General features: G+C 51.8%; 1 protein-coding gene across 2 annotated transcripts in view; it reads right to left on the minus strand.

Annotated features, from left to right (window-relative positions):
• Window positions 1-18890, minus strand: part of PIK3C2B (phosphatidylinositol-4-phosphate 3-kinase catalytic subunit type 2 beta) — a 77661-nt gene that overhangs the window by 22941 nt on the left and 35830 nt on the right. For both annotated transcript variants that reach the window (XM_077157518.1, XM_077157517.1), the window contains exons 6-19: window positions 15941-16052; window positions 15717-15796; window positions 14819-14882; window positions 13145-13291; window positions 12433-12466; window positions 11063-11258; window positions 9775-9897; window positions 6154-6321; window positions 5527-5638; window positions 4251-4393; window positions 2611-2799; window positions 1306-1399; window positions 1038-1132; window positions 382-562 (exon numbers count right to left, since the gene is read on the minus strand). In XM_077157518.1, coding sequence (XP_077013633.1) covers window positions 382-562; window positions 1038-1132; window positions 1306-1399; window positions 2611-2799; window positions 4251-4393; window positions 5527-5638; window positions 6154-6321; window positions 9775-9897; window positions 11063-11258; window positions 12433-12466; window positions 13145-13291; window positions 14819-14882; window positions 15717-15796; window positions 15941-16052 — 1738 coding nt within the window. The remainder of the gene's footprint in view (window positions 1-381; window positions 563-1037; window positions 1133-1305; window positions 1400-2610; window positions 2800-4250; window positions 4394-5526; window positions 5639-6153; window positions 6322-9774; window positions 9898-11062; window positions 11259-12432; window positions 12467-13144; window positions 13292-14818; window positions 14883-15716; window positions 15797-15940; window positions 16053-18890) is intronic.

Raw genomic sequence — 18890 nt, forward strand, 5'->3', positions numbered from 1 at the left:
GGCCTCCTCTGGGTGCCCATAGCTCTGAGCTGGGGTTCACAGTCTAGTGAAAATAATATAGCTGGATTTCAGCCCTCACTTGCCCTGTCTGGATGGGTGCTCTTGTGCAGCAGACAGCTTAAACAACTGCTCAGCCTTTATGGCACACAGTGCAATAAAAATTTTAATACTTTGCAGGCTAAACAAAACACATCCATGGGGATACCCAGCTGGCAAACTGTCAGTCAGTGGCCTATAGTTTAGAGACAGAGCCGCCTGTTGCTAGCCCCTAGATCAGAGATGGTTATGTGTCATCCAGATGATAAGGATGACTAAAAAGTTAATTACTGACTGCAGAGGCCAGGGGTTAGAAAAGGACAGAGACAGCCTCACCCCACTCACCTGCCGTGCAGAGGGTGTGGCTTCCCGGACCTGCTGGGCCAGCTTGGCCAGGGTGTTGACAAGCCAGCACTGGCGGTTAAACTCCTCTCTCAGCCCCTTGCCACAGCAGCACAACAAGGCTGCCAGCAGATACTGGTAGCGGATGCTAAACTGAGAATCCTTGAGGCCATCCTTCAGCAACCTGCAAAGCAGAAGGGAGAGGGGTGTCAGGACATGCAAAGGATCACAGGCAAGAGCCTGTGTTGGGAGAATGGAGTAGACTCAGTTGCAAATATCTGGAATATCCATCCCACACTTGGAAGGGAAGACATGCTCGGTATGCACAGCCTACCCAGAGGTGCCCACCTAAGCCCGCATCCAAGCCTGAGCACACTCTCTCTTGTAGAGCTCGATCCCCCACGCCCGTCTCTCCTGCACAGTCTTGCATGAGCACTGGTGGGGAGGTGCTGGCATGATCCTCACTGTGCTACACTGGGGTAGACTAAGACCACCACCCCCCCCCCAGGAGAAGATGCTAGCCCAAAGCTGCACAGGAAAGCAGCCACGTGGTGGAACCTGGAGGCCTCAGCTCCTTACTCTTTGCATGCCTAACAGTGAAAACTCTCATGTGACTGACTCACATCTATCCCCCTCCACCTTTTCGCACACAGTTTTACCAGAAGAAGTAATGAGTCACTCTCAAGTCAGAGACAGCTCGTTTCAGGAGGAAGCGCACCAAGGGGCTATCCAGGTAGCACTCATATTTCAGGGCCTGTGTAGGGGGAAGGAGGAAGAGAATAGGAGGCTTTATTAGCCGTCCCTAATCTACACCTACCACTACCCCACTGAGGACCCTGGGTTCCCCGGGGCAGGCTGCAGACTGACTAGCCACCAGGGCCTTTGGAGCTGGGCTGTGGGTGCTGGAGGGAAGTCCAGTCCACCCACCTGCACCAGCTGGGGCAGGTAGTCCAGCAGCTCGGCGTCTGAGAGCGAGCCGATCCACTGGACAGCCATACGACGCACCTCCTGGTCTGGGAAGCTGCAAAACAGAGCCCAGCATCCTGCTGACCCAGCGCAGGCCCAGGCCCAGGCAGACAGAGCCAAGGCCCCTCACGGCCTGGGCTGCAGAGGATGGAAAGGCAAGGGTGGACACAAATCTTCCAAAGACATTAGAAGACTCCTTAGTCCCTTATCCAGATAGCAACCCTCAAGAATGGCCCATCTCAAGGTCAGAGTTCACCTGAGGCCAAGAAGGACTAGGTGGATGGCCACTCTTATTCTTTGTAGGAGTTAAAGCAAACAGGACAAAGTTTTCATCCCCATTTCTAAAGTCTCTTCCTTGACTCTCTCTGTGCCAGAAATTCCAATCAATAAAAGGGCCTCCTGTGGATTAAAGAATTACTGTGTCTTGGTATCAGCCTTTAATGCAAAGCTTGCCAGGCAAATGACAAGAGACCCATGGAATTTTATGTGAGCCAATATACAATGCCAGAATCATGTTAGCAAAACTTGGCAAAATTGCTACTTCAAAAAGCCCTGAAGGTAGGACACACAAAGTAGGTGAATTCTGATTACTAAGAGTGGGGAGAAATAAGCCAGGAATACTGGGCGCCTTCTACAAAAGACAACCTAGAGGTCTGAGTCTGAGAGTCTTGTGTCCCCAGCCAGCACTTGGGAGAAGGAAGGAAAGAGAGGAAATATTAAAATGAGAACTAAGTGATATGATTTTGGACTACACAGGTATATGCATTTTTCAAAACTCAGCGGAAGTACACATGACATTTGGGCATTTCCCTTGTATGTAAATTTATCTCAAACAGAAAAAACCATAAACACACACTGAACTCTAGTTAATGATATGCATGCTAAAGTATTTAGGAGGGAGTTTAAGGATGTCTGCAGCTTACTGTGAAATGCAGCAGAAGAAATTAAATTGGCTTGACAGATGGGTAGAGGAATGGATACACAGATAGAAACGCTTAGATAAAGCAAAGATGGCAAAATATTAACAATAGAATCTAAGGGCTGGGTACATGGATATTCACTATAAAATTTAGGTTTCTTGTATGTTTGAAAAATATTCATAATATAAATGTTGGGGGCAGGAAATAAGAAAGAAAAAGCAAAAAGGAGATGTGGAAAAGTCCTGTCCCGCTTTACCACCCCAGGGCCAGCTCAGGTCCATGATGGGCAGTACAAGCCCTGGCTTCTAGATAGGTGCTTAGTCAGGCAAGGTGCATCACAACTCACGTAGCATGCAGGAGCCCCAGAGCATCCTGGTGGTTCATGTGGGTCCACTGCTTCAGGAGAGCATACGTGTCGGGTAGGCAAGCCCACTCCCAGCTGGGGGCGCTGGCGAGCACCAAGGGGAGCGAGCTCACCTCCGAGTGGCAGTAATAGCGCTTCTCCCACAGGCACTTCTTGTCAGCATCAGCGAGCCTGCGGGGGTGGGGAGTGGGCGAGCATAGGGTCAGCTAGAGGGTGGAGTATTTACTCCAAGGGAATGCTACCCACTGGTTTCCAAACTTTGCTGCACATTAGGATCACCTGGAGAGCTCTGTAAACTCCCCACGCGCAGGTCACTCCCAACACCAATTAAATCACAATGTCTGGAAGTCCTTAGGTGATTCCAACGTGCAGTAAAGTTTGGGAGTTGGGCCCAAATCTTATCTTTGATCCTAACTCAGGAACATCTCAGACCAATGCAGAATACACAGGCCAACCAAGGACACCAAGTCTGCTACCCATCCTGAGTATCATTAGGGTACCACTCTCAAATCAAGCCACCAGAGGGCAGTGGTCCCAACATGTCAAGGTCTGGGCTGCCAAGAGGCCTCCTGGGACCATCTGGGCCAGCTGGCAGCTTAATAGGACCTACAGCTAATTGGGCTTGCCGAGATCAGGTGTCTAATTGGAGAAGAGTGCTGAGGGGCTAATGAAGTGAGGGGTCGGTGGAAGAGTGAGGGCAGGGGAGGTCTGCCATCATTCGGCTACTCTGGTTGCCCTGGGTGGGATCTGAGGGACAGAGATAAAGCTGCTCTCATTCCCCCAGACCCAATACATGCTCAAAGTCATGCATGAGCCAGAGAGGTACATGGAGACAGTAAGCATGGAAGGAGCCCAGATTCCACAGCTCTTCCAGTTTCCCTTCCTCACCCCTCCTTCTCCATTCCTGGATGAGGGAAAATGCCCCAAGGGTGAGATCAGCCTGGACTCGCTTACCCCAGAGAGCTGCCAGCTTGCCTTGACACCTGATCCTTTTTGGAAAGTGACAGGGCCAGAGAAATGCAAAGGCTGTGGGCGTGGAAGGGGTGGAGGAAGGGGGCAGAGTTGGTGAGGACAGCAGCCAGCTACCCCAGTGAACAGTCAGTATAGCTAGCAAAGCAGGGATGTGGGCAAGGCTCTGGTCCTTTTGAGAAGCTGGGTCTGGGCCAAGTCCCCAGTGTGGGGAGGGATACTCCCACGTGGAATTTCCTGACCCTGACCTCTCCACTTTTCCTTTTGACATGCCATCCTGAAACTAGATGACATGCCACCTGAGCATTGCTTTTCCATGCCTCTGCTTTGGCCCCTTCCACCAGGCCTGGGACCCTCTGTACTCTTCTGGTGAGCCCCACATGACCACACTCCTGAGAGGCAGTGGGCAGTAGAGCAGCTGGGACCCTCTGTCCATAGCCCTCCTTCCCTTCCAAAACCAATGTCAGCTAAGGAAAAAGGCCTGGGGGACTGGTCTTGGCAGAGCCCCCACACCACCACTTCCTGCATAGATGGCAATGTCCCCTGCCCTCCACCCCCCACCATCCCCCCTCTGCCCCCAAAGCAGGAGGTGCTGGGAGGTGGGAGAAGGTCCCACAGACCACGATCCATTGGGGGGCTGCTCTGCGTCTCACCAGTACAGGGACTCCTTCTGCATGATGTCTTTGAGCTTGCGCTGGTCCTCCTCCCGGAGGCTGCCAAACTCATAGCGGGGGCTGAACTCGTCTCCAGGGGGGCTGGTGAACTTGATGTCAAAGGCTGAGGTGGGGAAGTCAATCTGGTGGGTGGCATCAGAGAAGCCAAGGAGAGAGAAGGGCCGGTGTGACTTGGGGCAGCCTGCTATGCGGGGTCTCCAGCTTCTCCCTCATACCCCGGGCTCCTGTTCTTCTCCCTCCCCTCAGGTTCTTTGATAGTAAAATAATCCAGTTGACTTTGGTAATCCCTGAAGTTGTAACTTTCAGCAAGAAAAGAAGAAAGGGAAGAAAAAAAAGGGCAAGCAAGGAGGACCAGGCCGGGTTGAGATGCATCTAGATTAGTGGACCCGCCCTGGCCTAGAACTTTGAACAGGAAAGCCACTGGGTTGGGCTCCTGGGATGGAGCAAGCTGAGGTTGGGGAGTCTCTGGGGGTCTTGCAGGGCATCCCTGCCTGAGGGGAGGTGGGATAATATGCACGGGGAAGCCTGGGACCCTTCCAACTCTAAGGCCATGATACTAAGGTCCCTTTCTCTGTGCCGACACATGTTTATCCTCCTAAAACAGATACCAGCACTGAGCGAGCCAGTTCTCAAAATTCCCTGTCTCTTTATTCGACAAATGTTTATTGAACTCTAACATGCACCAGGCATTGTTCAAGGCCCTGGGGATAAAGTCGTGAATAAGACAAAAATGCCTGGCTCACGGAGATTTCATTTTATGGCATTCTCTACCAACTTTGAAATTCTATTTTCCATTTCCGGTAACAAGACCTTCGACCTAACCAGCTCCTCCTCCCTTCCCCAGAGAATGGGTCCACCCCACTAAAGCACAGAGGGACTAGGGGAAGGGCTCTTCCTCGGGCCCCAAGAGGGAACAGCTTGCATTTGATCAGACTTCGCAGTATGATGCTTCAATGCAAGGGATTCTGGGAAGCTGGCTGAGTCCTGATGGGGAGGTTTCTCAGATCCTATCTTCATGCTCTTTAAAACCGAAGTTAATCTCCAGGAGACGAGGGCTAGAAACCATGGGACTCATTCTCCCACTCTACTCTAGGCATATTCACCCAATTGCTCCAGTTGCATTGTCACCTCCTGCCCAGTGTTCCGGCTCTTTTCCTACTGACCATGCCCAAACCTCAAAGGGGAGAAGATGGAGCTGACTCTGGAGTGGCCCTGACAGGTAGGTGGGAGGTAGGGACTGGAGCTCAGGTCTTACCTGCAGGATGACACTGTCTGGCTGGTGAAAATTAGGTGCACTCCAGCGGGCACTGGGGTTTTCCTGTGTTGCTGGCCACAAGCCCAGAAGCTTCCGACCACAGGTCAGGACTCTACGGAGGGTAGAGGGAAGGATGAGCCAACAAAATAAATTTGGCTAAGCAGGTATTTTCCTTCTTGCTCCCCTTATCCAAAAATCTGCCCTTTGTTTGTTTGAAGCCACCTCCCAACTCTCTTGCTCTCTCTACTGACTATGGCCTTTTTCTTCTTCAGAATTCTGCTATAAAAGCCCACCCACTCCAAGAAGCCTTTCTGGGCTAACTGCACCCTGGAATGGATACTGGATGGCTTGGTGGCAGGTAACGCCTTCAAGAGATATAGAGGCTGGATGAGATGACCTCTAACATCCTTCCAATGACGAAACTAGATGACATGCCACCTGAGCACTGCTTTTCCATGCCTCTGCTTTGGCCCCTTCCACCAGGCCTGGGACCCTCTGGACTCTGCTGGTGAGCCCCACATGACCACACTCCTTAGAGGCAGTGGGCAGTAGAGCAGCTGGGACCCTCTGTCCATAGCCCTCCTTCCCTTCCAAAACCAAGAAGCTGCTGCTGTGGGGCCCACATACTGCCTGAAGTTGAAGAGGGGGGTTGTGACCCAGCCCAGGGCTTCGGGTGCCCGCCGCTGCCTATTGGCCTCTGAGGAGCTCCCGGGCAGAGGGATGGGCAGAGCATAGAGAGTGGCACACAGCAGGGTCTCCCGAGGCAGCCGGTTCACTTGCACAGGGAAACAGATCCTAGAGAGGACAGGAAACCAAATCAGGGGGGGCCACCCATGGGCAGGTGGCCCAGGAGGTCGAGCAGGGGCTGAGAACTTGGCCTCGCGCTATGGGTGTCAGACATGCTCCCTGGAGAAGTCTTTTTTGCACAGCCAGAACAGGTCCCAAATTGTAGGCGAAAGCTCAAGTAGATTCTCACCAGAAGCAAGCCCCTCAGGAGAGGGTGGCCAACGTGCCCTGGTTTTGAGGATGCCCATGGTGACCAGAAGGAACCCGCTCGGCCAGGGCCATGTCGGAAGACAGGTGATGGCCTGTCCCAGCCTATAAGGTAAGTTCCTTTTCTTGTTTTAGGATCCCTGTGGAGGGTCACCAAGAAGTTGCTGGGGTGGCTGATTGTCCTCCTTGACCATTTGCCTTCCTGGTCCTTCCCCTGCTTCTCATTGCTGAGAGCCCCAGAAAGAAGCACCATGCTTTCTGTCCTCAGTTTACCACCACCCCCTCCCACCAGTCCTCCCACCTGCAGGGCCTCTTAACTCCCCTTCTTCTCTTAGCACCAGGGTACAAGAAGGTTTGTTGTCATGCCCAAACATCTTCAAAGCCAAAGGAACTTGAAGAGAGAAGGGGCTTCTGAAAGCCCCCAAGGGGTAAGAAAGCAAACTGGGGGAGCCCAATAAACGCAGACACTTAAGCACTCGCCACAACCCAAGCCCACATGTTCTCTCCAAGGATTCCCCGTCTGAATCACACCCAGCCACTCCCTGGAGTTCAGGATAAGGGGCTGGGAGTGGGGTGAGGTGGAAAGGGAAGGAGAGCTGTGGAAAGAGAGGGAGGATCCACGTTACCTTTCAGGGAAGCTATTCCTGGGCCAAAGTCCACACTGTCACACCCGCCCAGCCGGCCCAGGGCCCAGCAGCTTTTACGCCAGAGGGCACAGAGGCAGGGCGGCCACCCCCAAGGCCAGCAGTTTCATGATAAAGCAGCACTCCACAGCCGCTCCTCACTCCTCCAGGGAACTTGCCTAAGTGAGGCACTCCCTGTCTCCTGTCAGAGATGGGCAGAGTGTGTTCTGGCCCAGCTGCCTCTACCCTGGGGGGACCCTAGCTATAATTAGGGCCCCTCCACCAGTCAGTAGACATGCCAGGCCGGGACTTGGCTGAGGGTGGCAGAGCACGGCTGCTGGGCCTATTTTGAGAGTTAGCTGATCCCTATACTGTTGCAGTAGGAGAAAGAATCAGCTGACCCCATAGCAAAGAGAGGGAGCTGGTCCAGACCCCTTTCTTTTCACCCAAGAAGGAAGAAGCTTCCTGTTTGGGGGAAAAAGGGGAATAAAGAGACTTTCTAATTGAAGCCATAACTCCCCAAACCAGCCGGGGTTCTTTCTCCTCTTGACAACATCTGGTATCCAGAAACCTCCCTCACAGACCTTCCACCTGGGGGTCAGTCAGGATAACCATTACGTTAGCTGCCATTCTGAACCTCCTCCCTCAGAAACCTCTCTCCTTTCCTCTGCTGCCGGTTTCTCAACATCAGATCACAGGGACTGCCTCCTCCAGGAAGGACTCCTGGAATGAACTGGTTCCAGTCCTGGTTCTGCCACTCAGAACCTTGGGCAACTTGCATCTCAGGAACCTCAGTTTCCTTATCAGTGAAAAGGGGGAAATGGCTTTACTTGTGCGAGGCCTATAGTGCTTTTTTTTTTTTTGAGGTAATCTGTGTACTTTTTTGCTATATGATGCTGTGGTTACTGCACTAAAACTGGGCTATACAGACAGCGTTTTTATGCACAAACATCTCCATGTATCAGTCACTATATCAACCACCTGGAATAGAGAAAACAGAACTGAGAGGGCTCCCCCAGCTAATAATAATAAGAGGAACGAGCCAGCTGAAAAAGAAAGCAGTTGTGAGGTGCCAAGCATCCTGCCAACTATTTTACTTGCAATGTCCTAACTGATCCTCAAACAATACTTTAGAGTAGCTCCACTATCATCTCCCTTTTCACTTAAAAGACCTGCCCCAAAGAGGGGGCGGGGGATGACTGGCCCTAAATCCTTCTCCCAAGGGCCACGGAGGTGCCAAGAGGCACCACAGGGGGCATCCAGATGAGGAGTGCTGAGATAGTACCCTCTACAAGGTGCTAGGCAGGGGTGCTTTAGGATCGCAGGCACAGATCTGACAGGGAGCAGAACGGGACATGCCTGGCAGCCCAGAGCAGGCAGGCTGAGGTGGGATGGGGGCTTGTAATGGGTGGGCAAGTCAGGCTGCTTCTATACTTCTGATGCTCTACAGGGAAAGGATCTAAGGCCAATTTTTCTGGATCCACCTGGCAGAAGCATCCTTTCCCTTGGCAGCTAGCAATAAGCAAGGCCAGAGTGTCCTGAGGAGATGATAAAATTCAAGGGCCATTTAATGCAGCCATCCTTTGCCTGCCAAGGAGGATGTTTGAGTTTTACACCTGTCCATCTGTAAAACTGTCCACCCCTCACAGCACTTGCAGAGACCGGTTTCCACACCCTTGCCTTCCCCGAAGACCCTCCTCAGCCTCTTTGACCTGTACTCCAAATATTTAAGTTGCAGTTCTACACTATAAATGAGGAATCCAGCTAAACCCTGAGAGTCAGTGTGGGGAAGTGAGGCTGGAGGAGCAAACAAGGAGTTCTGCATGTGTGGAGGGAGAAAGGAGGCTGGCAGAGACAAGACATGGGACAGGCCAACACCTGCAACGAAACCATTTAAGGCAATGGTCTCCTCCACTTCCTTCCTGCTTTGCCTGCCTAATGCTTACCTTCCCAACACCAAGTTATCTTTGTGAGTAAATTATGATCGATACGACCTGGGGCTTATGGTTTCATATTTCTAGCAAGCCTATCTCATTTCAGTGCCATGACTTTCTCTGAATTAAACAATATCCCCATTTCACACTCTGAGAATCTGAGGCCCAGGGAGGGTAGAGAGAACCTAGAATTAAAGACTGAGCTAAAAACAGGGCCTTACTCCCATGGCTCCCAGCTGTCATTCTTCCCTGTAGACAACCTTCCCTTCTCTCTCTGTGAGAGGGAAAGCACAGTCCCTTCTCCCAATTCTGCAGAAACTCTGGGAGGAGAGGAGAAGATGAGAATCCCTGACTACTTAAAACTTTTTAAGGGAGGCAAGATCAAAACAATGATTATTAAAATTAACAACTAATGTTTATGTCATCCTTTATGGTTGAAAAAGAGTCTTTATAGCTACTTCTCATTGGGTCCTCAGACCAACTTGAGCGGTAGAAATTATACTTGTCCCCATTTAGGAGTCAGGGAGGTGGAGACACGAGAGGCTGAGTGACTTGTTTGGTTGGAGTCAGCGATGGAGCTTGGGTTTAAGCCAGTTGTGAGCCCCGAGTCCCAGGCTGGTTATTTGGCACCAGGGGCATTCACAAAGAGGATTAGCAGGCCCCAAATGCTGGGCACTGAGCCCAAGGGAATGGCTTACTGCTGGTCCCAGATGATGAGGTGGAAGAGGTACTTGTAGAAGTGAGCCCTGCGGGTCTGCAGGGGGCTGCACAGCTCCTTCCCGCCGTGGCTGAGGGAGCAGGAGAGGTAGAAATCTTCATAGCTAGAAGAGAAAGGGGGCTGATCAGGGTTCCCAGCACCCAAATCCGGTGTCATTCACCCAAACCCATGCATCCCCATAACGCTAAACTCTATTTCCCCTGATAAAACTCTCTTTTGGTCTCTAGAGGCTATAACGTGGGATCAGGGGACAGGAGAGTGAGTTTGGATTTAAGCAAATGTGCTCTGGGAGAAGCAACTCAATCTGGACCCCTCTGCTCAGTTTCAGACTGCACGCTGGGCCCCAAGGCTGTTCCTTCTTCACCGGGCACAGGCCAGTGCCCCCTCCTTACAGTTAGCAACACTCCCCAGGCCAGCCCATTGGGTAGCCCTGTGTGTGTGCACACGTGCGCTTATGTGTGTGTGTGTGTGTGTGTGTGTGTGTGTGTGTGTGCACGCACGTGTATGTCTGTACGTCTGTGCACACGCGCAAGGAGGGTGGGGGAGGAAAACGACATATGCCGACATGAATGCCAACACATGGGGGTCCCTGTGGCTGGTGACAGGTGCCTGACAGAAGAGGTCAGAGAAGGCCCTGGTTTCCCAGGCTGCCTCCTTTGTTCTCTGCCAATCGCCCAGAGGAATATATTAAGTGAGGAACAAAGAAGAAGGGGAAGGGAGGAGGAAGGGAGGGTGAAAGGGACAGGGGTGGGGCCCAGGGCTTATTTCCCCAGACCTTGGATGCTAGGAACCCTGCAGAGTTGCTGAGGATTACCAAATGAAGGGCCCCCTCCACCCACCCCTGCAGGCCTGGGGAACCCCAGACAAAGGGTCATCTCCCAACTCCCCGCCCCCTCCCATTATGCATCTGCAGGGAAGTGTAGTCATTGGCCATGGGGCATGCACTCTATCTGGGAACCGGCCATCTGTCGCCATGTTTCCATCAGCTGGCCTGGGATCTGGAGGGGGCTGGGATGCTAAGGCAGCCAGCACCAAGAGGGACCTGCAAGGTCTGAATCCTGCTGCCCCTCCTCCATCTCCTAGGGGACCTTCTCTCTTCTCCCCTGGGATGTCCTAGCTCAGGCCCCCTGGTGCACTTGGCTGCCCCCACCCCCCACCCCCCAGCCACAGTGCGCCACAACGCACACATCCTAAGACATAGGACGGTGGTCACATGCAGACAGGAGAGACCATTAGAAAGGCTAGAGGCCATTCAGCTGCAGGCTAACCTGGTAGCCCAGGTGATGGGGATGCGGTGGGTGGCATAGACGGTGAAGGCCAGGGGCCCAGAGAACTGGCAGGCCTCCTGGACCAGATCGTGCTTGCGGCTCCCATGCACGGCGGTCTGGAAGTCTGCGTTGAACGTGTTGCAGTACAGCTCCACTAGGTCCAAGATGGCAGCTGTCAGGGCTTCCACAACTTTCTCTGTGAAAGGAGGGGGTCAGAAGGAAAACCTGTGAGGCCTCCACAAGCCCCAACTTGTTGCCATGGCACTGGCTGGGATGGGTGAGATTAGGACAGTGGTTCCCAAATGCCAGTCAGTTTCTAATAGCTGTGCAAAGTTCACTCATCTGTGCTGAAATGAGAGAAAAAAAAGCAGGATGATGTTATGAGTTTTCATAAAGTGATAGCTATTCAACTCTAAACATCATCTTTATTTTTATATTTTGCTACTTATTTAGCGTTAAAATATCCTTTTTAAAAGGAAATTATGGGGATAAGGGGTATGGTATGTATAATCTTTTTGTTTTCTGTTTTCGTTTTATTTCTTCTTCTGTGGTCTTTTTATTTCTTTTTCTGAATTGATGCAAATGTTCTAAGAAATGATGAATATGCAACTAAGTGATGATATTGTGAATTATATATGTAGAGCGGAATGATCACATATTAATGTTTTAGTTCGTTTATTAAATTTTTTTAATTAATAAATAAATTTTTTTAAAAAAAGGAAATTATGGTGATAAGAACTGTGAGTGACTTTTTAAAAGTCACTGCTTGGCAAAATAAGAAACAGGCAATTCTATGCTGATCCCTAAAATATATTTTTGGAATACTTGGAGGAGCTTCGTGAAATCCCAAATTCCTGAATTAAGTCTAACTTAAGCGTCCCGGGACTGTGGGCTTTACAAGGTAAAGTTCTGCTTGAAAGACTTAAGAGGCAAAGCCTAGTGAAAAATTGTTTATCGCCCTCTCCCGAGGTCCATCCTACATTCAAACTTAGGGGTTATGAGCTGCCGGAAGAACAGCACAGCCTCTCCCAGTGGGAGTTTTCCCATCTGGAACCCAGGGCTGGCTTTACCTCACACCCCCTCCCCGACACACACTCGGCCTCATCTCCCCTCCCAGGGACACCACAAGGAATGACCAGTACAAATAATGAGAAAACACTTTGTGGAAAGAAATGTGCTCCCCAGCTGTACTCCTGCCTCACATAGGAAAGCACACACACACACACACACACACGTACACACACGTACAAAAACACACGGGAGGACTTGGACACACAAATCCAGGGGGTTAGGAAGGAAAAGGAATCTGGGCAGAAATGGCAATTTTTCAGCTGCCCCTACTGGATAAAGAGGGAAAGCAATTCCCTTACCTCGGTTTTCCCTTACAGCCAAAACACTGGGATCCTGTTGGGGAGAAAAGAAGAGGGTGGGGAGATTTGGGGCCATGGCCTTTTCTGGCACAGCTGAAAGAAAGGCTTTTCACAGCTGTGCTCATCTGGCTCAGACTGGGCTGAAATATGAGGAGAAGAGATTCCCCACGGAGTACAGAGTCATGGTTTGTACCAGATCTGTGCAGTGGCCAGACAGCCAGATGCCAGATAAAATCATCGTGCCCACCCAAATGAGACGTCCCAATGCTCAGGCCACTTTGCTGCATATTGGGTTTGTGGAGCACGTCTGTCCGTCATGCTGTCTGCCTAGCACGCAGTCCCCACTGCTGAATCCCTGCCTAAGGAGGGGCAGGGGAACCCCTGGCTCTGGGGCTCTTTCGCTCCTGGTTTGGTTTTGCACCCTAATGGATATGCAAACTGCCTGGCACTGCCTCAGCGACTGTGAATAAAGCCTGTGCTGACCCGGGCTCACGGCAATCAGTCCCGGGCACAGGCCCTAGCCAGTCCTCACCCTCACAAAGGAGGACACATTTGGCCTCTATTCTCCAAGAACCCACACAGTGAAGTTGTATAAACATAGATGCAGGTGCAGATAAGAGCCCGCTTAAGTTAGTGGACACCCAATCACTCTAGCACAGAGCTGAAAAGCCGGTTACCTCTTTTCCCTTTCCAGTGCCCTGGGCCCCTTTACCTTCTGAATTTTAGGCTGCAGACGGGAGGGGCAGGGGGGCAGCTGGTTGAGAGCACTGGTGATCTCAGGGGTTTCCACTGCGGCCAGGGCGCTGCAGATGGCCTTGACGGACTGGACCACCCTGTCGGCCTTCAGCGGAAAGTCCCCCTGCGGGAGGCGGCACAGTGAGTCTAAGGGGCCCCAACCCTCGGCCTCTCACCGCCTACCACGGTTTCTTGGCAAGAGGTCAGGAGGATGAGTAGGGGCTCAAGACTCTCAGAAATAACCAGGGGAATACATGCTCTGTTTTCAAATGTCCAGCATCAGTGAACAATCTCTCCTCCTGAATTAAAAGGACAGTGTCCACGCCCCTCTATGCTCCTTTCAGCCACCCGTCCCCCACCCCTTAGACCAGAGTCTCTCCATAGCCCCAGCCTCCCCCTCTGTCTAATTATGACAAAAGCCTACAGGTTCTCCCCCAGAGACCTGGAGTTTCAAGTAAACCAATCTCTAGGGACAGGGAGAAGGGCAACGAGAACATACTGAGGCCCCACTTGCTCACTCAGCCTTCTTTCTCATAACTTTCACCATAGAATTTCCAGACAAATCTCATCTCAGTTCCACAGATACCCATACTCTGCACTTGTGCTCCGCAGTTTCCTCACCTGGAATACCCTGTTTCTGTCCTGCTGTTATTACCAGCTAAATTATTTCTTCCTCCACAAGGCTTTCCTGAATGCTTTAGCCCTGGACAATCCCCCTTCACTAATGCCCTCCGAGAGCCCTGATTAATTCATTGCTATCTTGTTCTATCTACTAGACACTCAACGTTATGATTCCAATTTTCAAACAAGAACACTACCTCTCCGGAGACCCGGGTTCGATTCCAGATGCCTACACATGCAAAAAAAATTAAAAAAGAAAAAAGAACACTAGCTTTCTGAAGGCTAAAAAGTATTCTTATACTTCTCTATTCCCAGCAGCCACTAGCGCTGGGCCAGAGTAGCACAGACTAAGTGTTCAGAAACCCTGCCACCTCCTCCAGCAGAGGGCTGCTACACAAGGGGTTCTGGCAGTGCACAGAGGGTTAAACTAGATATAAAGCTGATGCCCCCCAAACCAAAGAGTCTATGACCACTGATAAATGGATCAGTGAGACAGGGATCGCTTCTGAAGACCACTGACTGATTTTCTTTAGTTCCAAGACATTTGGGACAAACATTTATTCAGGTAACTTTGAGGGTTGAGACCCCAGATGAATCCTACTGGGGGCTGAGCCATCTGCTTTAAATGATAAGAGTCCTGACCCCTCCCTAAATTTTGGGAATCTCCCCTGCCTGATGATCTTCTACCTAGGACACCACCACACCCCTCTCAAATCAGAGACTCAAAGAATGCACTTCCCAATGCACACTTGCTGGGTCCCCTAGCTTTGGAGACCTGCTCTAGAGACAGGGTTCAGGGCATGCTTTCTGACCGATCATTCTATAGGGGAGCAGAACCCATTTCTACAAACTTGTCAGTTGCCCAACAGCTGACAGTCTTGATTTGCCCACAAATTAGGGAAAAACAAACAAGTGCTGTGCTGACAAATTTTCAGTGTCTACTACAAATCCCTTATAGGGCTGATTCCAGAGGACTAGGGGAGAGGAGGAGCTTTTGCTGGCTGGGCCAGCACCCAGGATTGATACTCACATCAGCCAGCAGGAATGCGTCCACCTCATTGTGGTATGTGTCAAACAGAAGACTCAGAGCCTGCCTGGGGGGTTGGGGGCAGGGAGAAACCATTGGAGAGTTCAGGACAGGTTCCATGCACTTGGGGGACTCATCGCCTCCCTCCCTCTCCTCAGCTCAGGAATCAGACTGGTTTAAATGGGTTCCCACTCGTTCCACATGTCCCAGGAAGACTGAAGGCAGGGAAAACCTTTCCACATCACTGCCTCTCGCCCAGAGAATGATGGCGAAAGACTAGAGGGAAGAGATGTGACACGCCCTGGAGTGCGGACTTTTCTGACCAGACTGTTTTTTTTTTGTTTTTTTTTTTTGACAAACATCTTTATTTAAGAAATCAAATAAATAGACGGGATAAAAAATGATGGTTGCACTTACACAAGGATCTTAGAATTACTTGTTCAAATTATTCAGAATGGAACAAAATTTTTTAAATGTTCGTGATTCGTGCAGAATACATCTGGTTACTCACTTGTCAGTGGATATTTACTATTTTACAGTAAGATCTCACACTTATTACAATACAAAAGAGGCGACCCCTAGCCTTTTCTGGTGTATAGCCTAAAAGGTTAAAGTGCCAAATGCCAATGTAATCCAATCTTTTGATCACAACTCCAAAATAGCCTTATAACTAGTACAGACAGCAATAGGTTCACTTAGTCCTCACTTTACTATCTTAGGAAAAGGAAATATGACAGAAGCCACAACCTCATTGTGGCACTCTGCTGACCAGACTATTGGGCTCCAACCCCTGAAACCAACAAGAAGCCCTCGGCCCTGGCAGAAAAGCGAAGTAAGGGTGACTGTAGGAATTCCCTCATGGTTCTCCCCCAGACCGCACCCGGACAGCACCCACCCTCACCTGCTGATGGTCTGTTTGACCGGCCTCTCTTGCAGATGGACGAGGTAGTTCAAGGTGGAGGGGCTCTGGTCATCGCTCACCTGGGTCAGGAGGCCCCATTCAGAGAGCAGCTCCCACCCTGCTCCCACCCAACCTGGGCCCCCTCACCCTCCACCCTCCCTCCCTCCACCCCGCCCCCACCACCTCCCCAGCTCTATGCAACCACCCGCCCCCCTACAGCGCACCGTGCGGGCCAGCTCACTGCGCACCGCCTTCTGCTCCATCAGCTGCAGCCGAATGTCCACGTCAAACTTCCGGCAGTACTGAATGTACTCGTGGCTGCCCAAGGCATGCTTGCTGGGGGGCAGGGGAACAAGGTGATTAGCACCCTGGGGGCCCAGTGAGAAGGAAGATACACACCTGAGCCCTGGGGAGAGGGAAACTGGAAGAAGACGGAGGTGAGCGGAGGTGAGGGGATAGTACCGAGGCTGCAAGGTTCCAGGGTAGAACGTGGCTCCCAGAAAGCTCCTGGTGGAGAGTTTGGAGGAAGAAATGGAGTCTGGCTAAACACAAGCCACCTAACACGCTCAACCCTTGGTCTGCGCAAACGCTGCCTCTCCTTGGGATTTATTACCTTATCGTTATCACTGGTTCCCTCTGGGTGGGAACTGATGGAGAATGGGGACTGAGGGACTTCTCAGGGGCAGTTGTTTAAACCCCATTTTCTCAAGTTCGGTATGTGGGACCTCCGTGAGGGGACGGGTTGAGAGTCAGCCTGAGTCAGGGCCCGGTGCAGGGGCTCAGCGAGTGACAGCCGGCCCTCACCGTGGCCAAACACCTCCTGCTTCCTCATCCCGCCGAGGCCAAAGAGAGCAATCCACTAGGATTCCAGATCTGTTATCCCCAAGCTCCAAAAAGGGCTGTCCCCCTTCCCATGGATCCTGCCCAACTGTGACTAGCCTTATAAATCCCTACGGATTTCCCGAGAAACACCCACCTGCATGCCATCCCCTCTGTTCAGGTACCCCATGTGAGACCCCTCGGTTTCAGAAAAGACGTGGGGAGTGCTTCTGCAACTCAGCCTTCCCCCTCATCCCCCCACAAGTCCCAAAGGAAGCCCAAAAAGGGGGGTAGAGAGTGCCCCCACTTCCAGGCCAGCACTTCAGGCCTGGGCTGGGTCCCAACAGCTGGGTAACAGAAGCCGGAAAGGGACTTCCTTCCTCAGCAGAGCTGGGAATCTAGGGCCAGAAAGGGAGAGGAGAGGAGAGAAGCAAAGGGGAGGGGCATGTGGAGAAGCCAAGTCAGGTCCAGCTAGGACTTCAGGGGGGGTGCCACGTCCTGAAGGGGCCAGGACTCGGATCTCAGCCCCAACCTGCTAAGATTGAGCTGCAGCCAAAACCTGAGGGTGGAGAGGCCGGGCTGCGGGGGCCTAGACTGGCGGGAGTGTTCAGGGAGGAAGGAAGAGCGTGTTGGAGGTGAGGGAGGTGACAGGAAGCCCAACCCTCCCCAGGGACTATCTCAGGGCGCTTATCTGAGAGCAGCCTGCATCCTGGTCTGCAGTATCAGCCCCTCCTACTGGGCAGGGCTGGGAAACCTAAGGCCTTCCTTGAGAACTAGGGATTCTCTGAGAGCCCCAGAGGGTCTCTTCCATTATCACCTCCACGGCCCAGGGCAGTTGTCTTATGCTCAATGGCCTGCAGGCTGGCCCAGAAACCAGCACTGTGCTTTTCTGTTGGGTGGGAGAGAAGAAAAGAGTCTGAAAGGGAGAGGGGGCTTCTGAGTACCCTGGGGTGATGATACGGGATGGAGAAGGCTCAGCTGGAAGCTCAGTCTTAGCAGGTTGGGGCCGAGATCCGAGTCCTGGCCCCTTCAGGACGTGGCACACCCCTGAAGTCCTAGCTGGACCTGACTTGGCTTCTCCACATGCCCCTCCCCAGGGACTTGCTTCACATTCTCTGTGGAAAGCCTCCTTTTATGTGCCCTGAGGTTGAACTGGGTGAGGCAGGCGGGTGGCCAAGGCCCACCAATCCTGCTCCATCTCACCCAGAACTCTCCACCTGGATCTTGGCTAGAAGAAAAGAACATGGCAGGGTATCCACCATTGCTGGACCCAGCGGCTCAAGGAATAGGGGAGCTTCCAGGGAAATTACAGTATCTAATCTAGATGTCCTTCTAATATCTATTGATTATGCATTGGGTCATTCTCACAACTTAATCATACTACATTTTATAGAAGAAACCGAGCAACAACTAGGAAGTGGCAAATCAGAATTCAATCCGGCCCTACTAGCGTGGCCGGGGGCTCAAAGTTACCCACTGTGCCCTGAGTTCCCCTATAACAGTGGCAGACTGCCTGGGGCCCTCTCTGCCAGGAGACCCTGCATCTAGGAGCCCTTCACAGTCCTCCAGGGGAAAACACACTAATGGGGCAACACGGACTACGCTTGAATGGAGCGCCCTGGAGTTGTGTCCTGGAGGGCCCAGCCCCTTTTCTTTCCCCTCAGCTTTCTAGATGAGGACCTGGGGTTCCAAGAAATCCAGTCCTGGTCACAAATCCTATGGTCTAACCATACATCAACCATCTCTACATCTAGACCTGGAAGTGCAAGAGAGAAAGCAAGTGGCGGCATTTAACAGCACTCCTAAGAAACACTGGTCTCTCTTTGCCAGCGGTGGTGGAGGGCCGCCAATCTAAAGCTTGGAGGAGGAAAGTAGATCTCATCCGTGTTGTCCTCTGGCTGGTTCCATAGCACCCAGGCTGTACCACCTGAGGGGAGGCTTACCTCCTACTTTCCCCCCTGCCTGCCCCTTGCCTCCCCTCCATCCTAGCCCCACAGAGCACCAGGGCAGGGGAAAGGGGATTGCCTCAGCTGGGCCACATCAGACTTTCCTGGAGGCTGCTTTTTGCAGAGGGCACTGGATGGAGAGGAGTTGGAGGCAAGCCTTTAGTTAGGCGGATAACCAGCTGCACATGCCAGTTGGGAAAAAGGCTTTTTGGCAGGAAACGGAAGAGGGAGCAACTGTAATTTCTCCCCTATAATTGTGCAATTTTTGCCCAGTCTTTCTTCTGCCCTGGCCATAAAGATACCCCACATAATCTAGAGCAAATAAAACAACCCCACACAGTTTTGTTTAGCCCCACATAGGCACATCTCTCTACATGCACAAATGTGAAAGCAGTGTGACCTAGTCTCT

Source organism: Tamandua tetradactyla, chromosome 4, assembly GCF_023851605.1.
Source record: "Tamandua tetradactyla isolate mTamTet1 chromosome 4, mTamTet1.pri, whole genome shotgun sequence".
Lineage (NCBI taxonomy): Eukaryota > Metazoa > Chordata > Mammalia > Pilosa > Myrmecophagidae > Tamandua > Tamandua tetradactyla.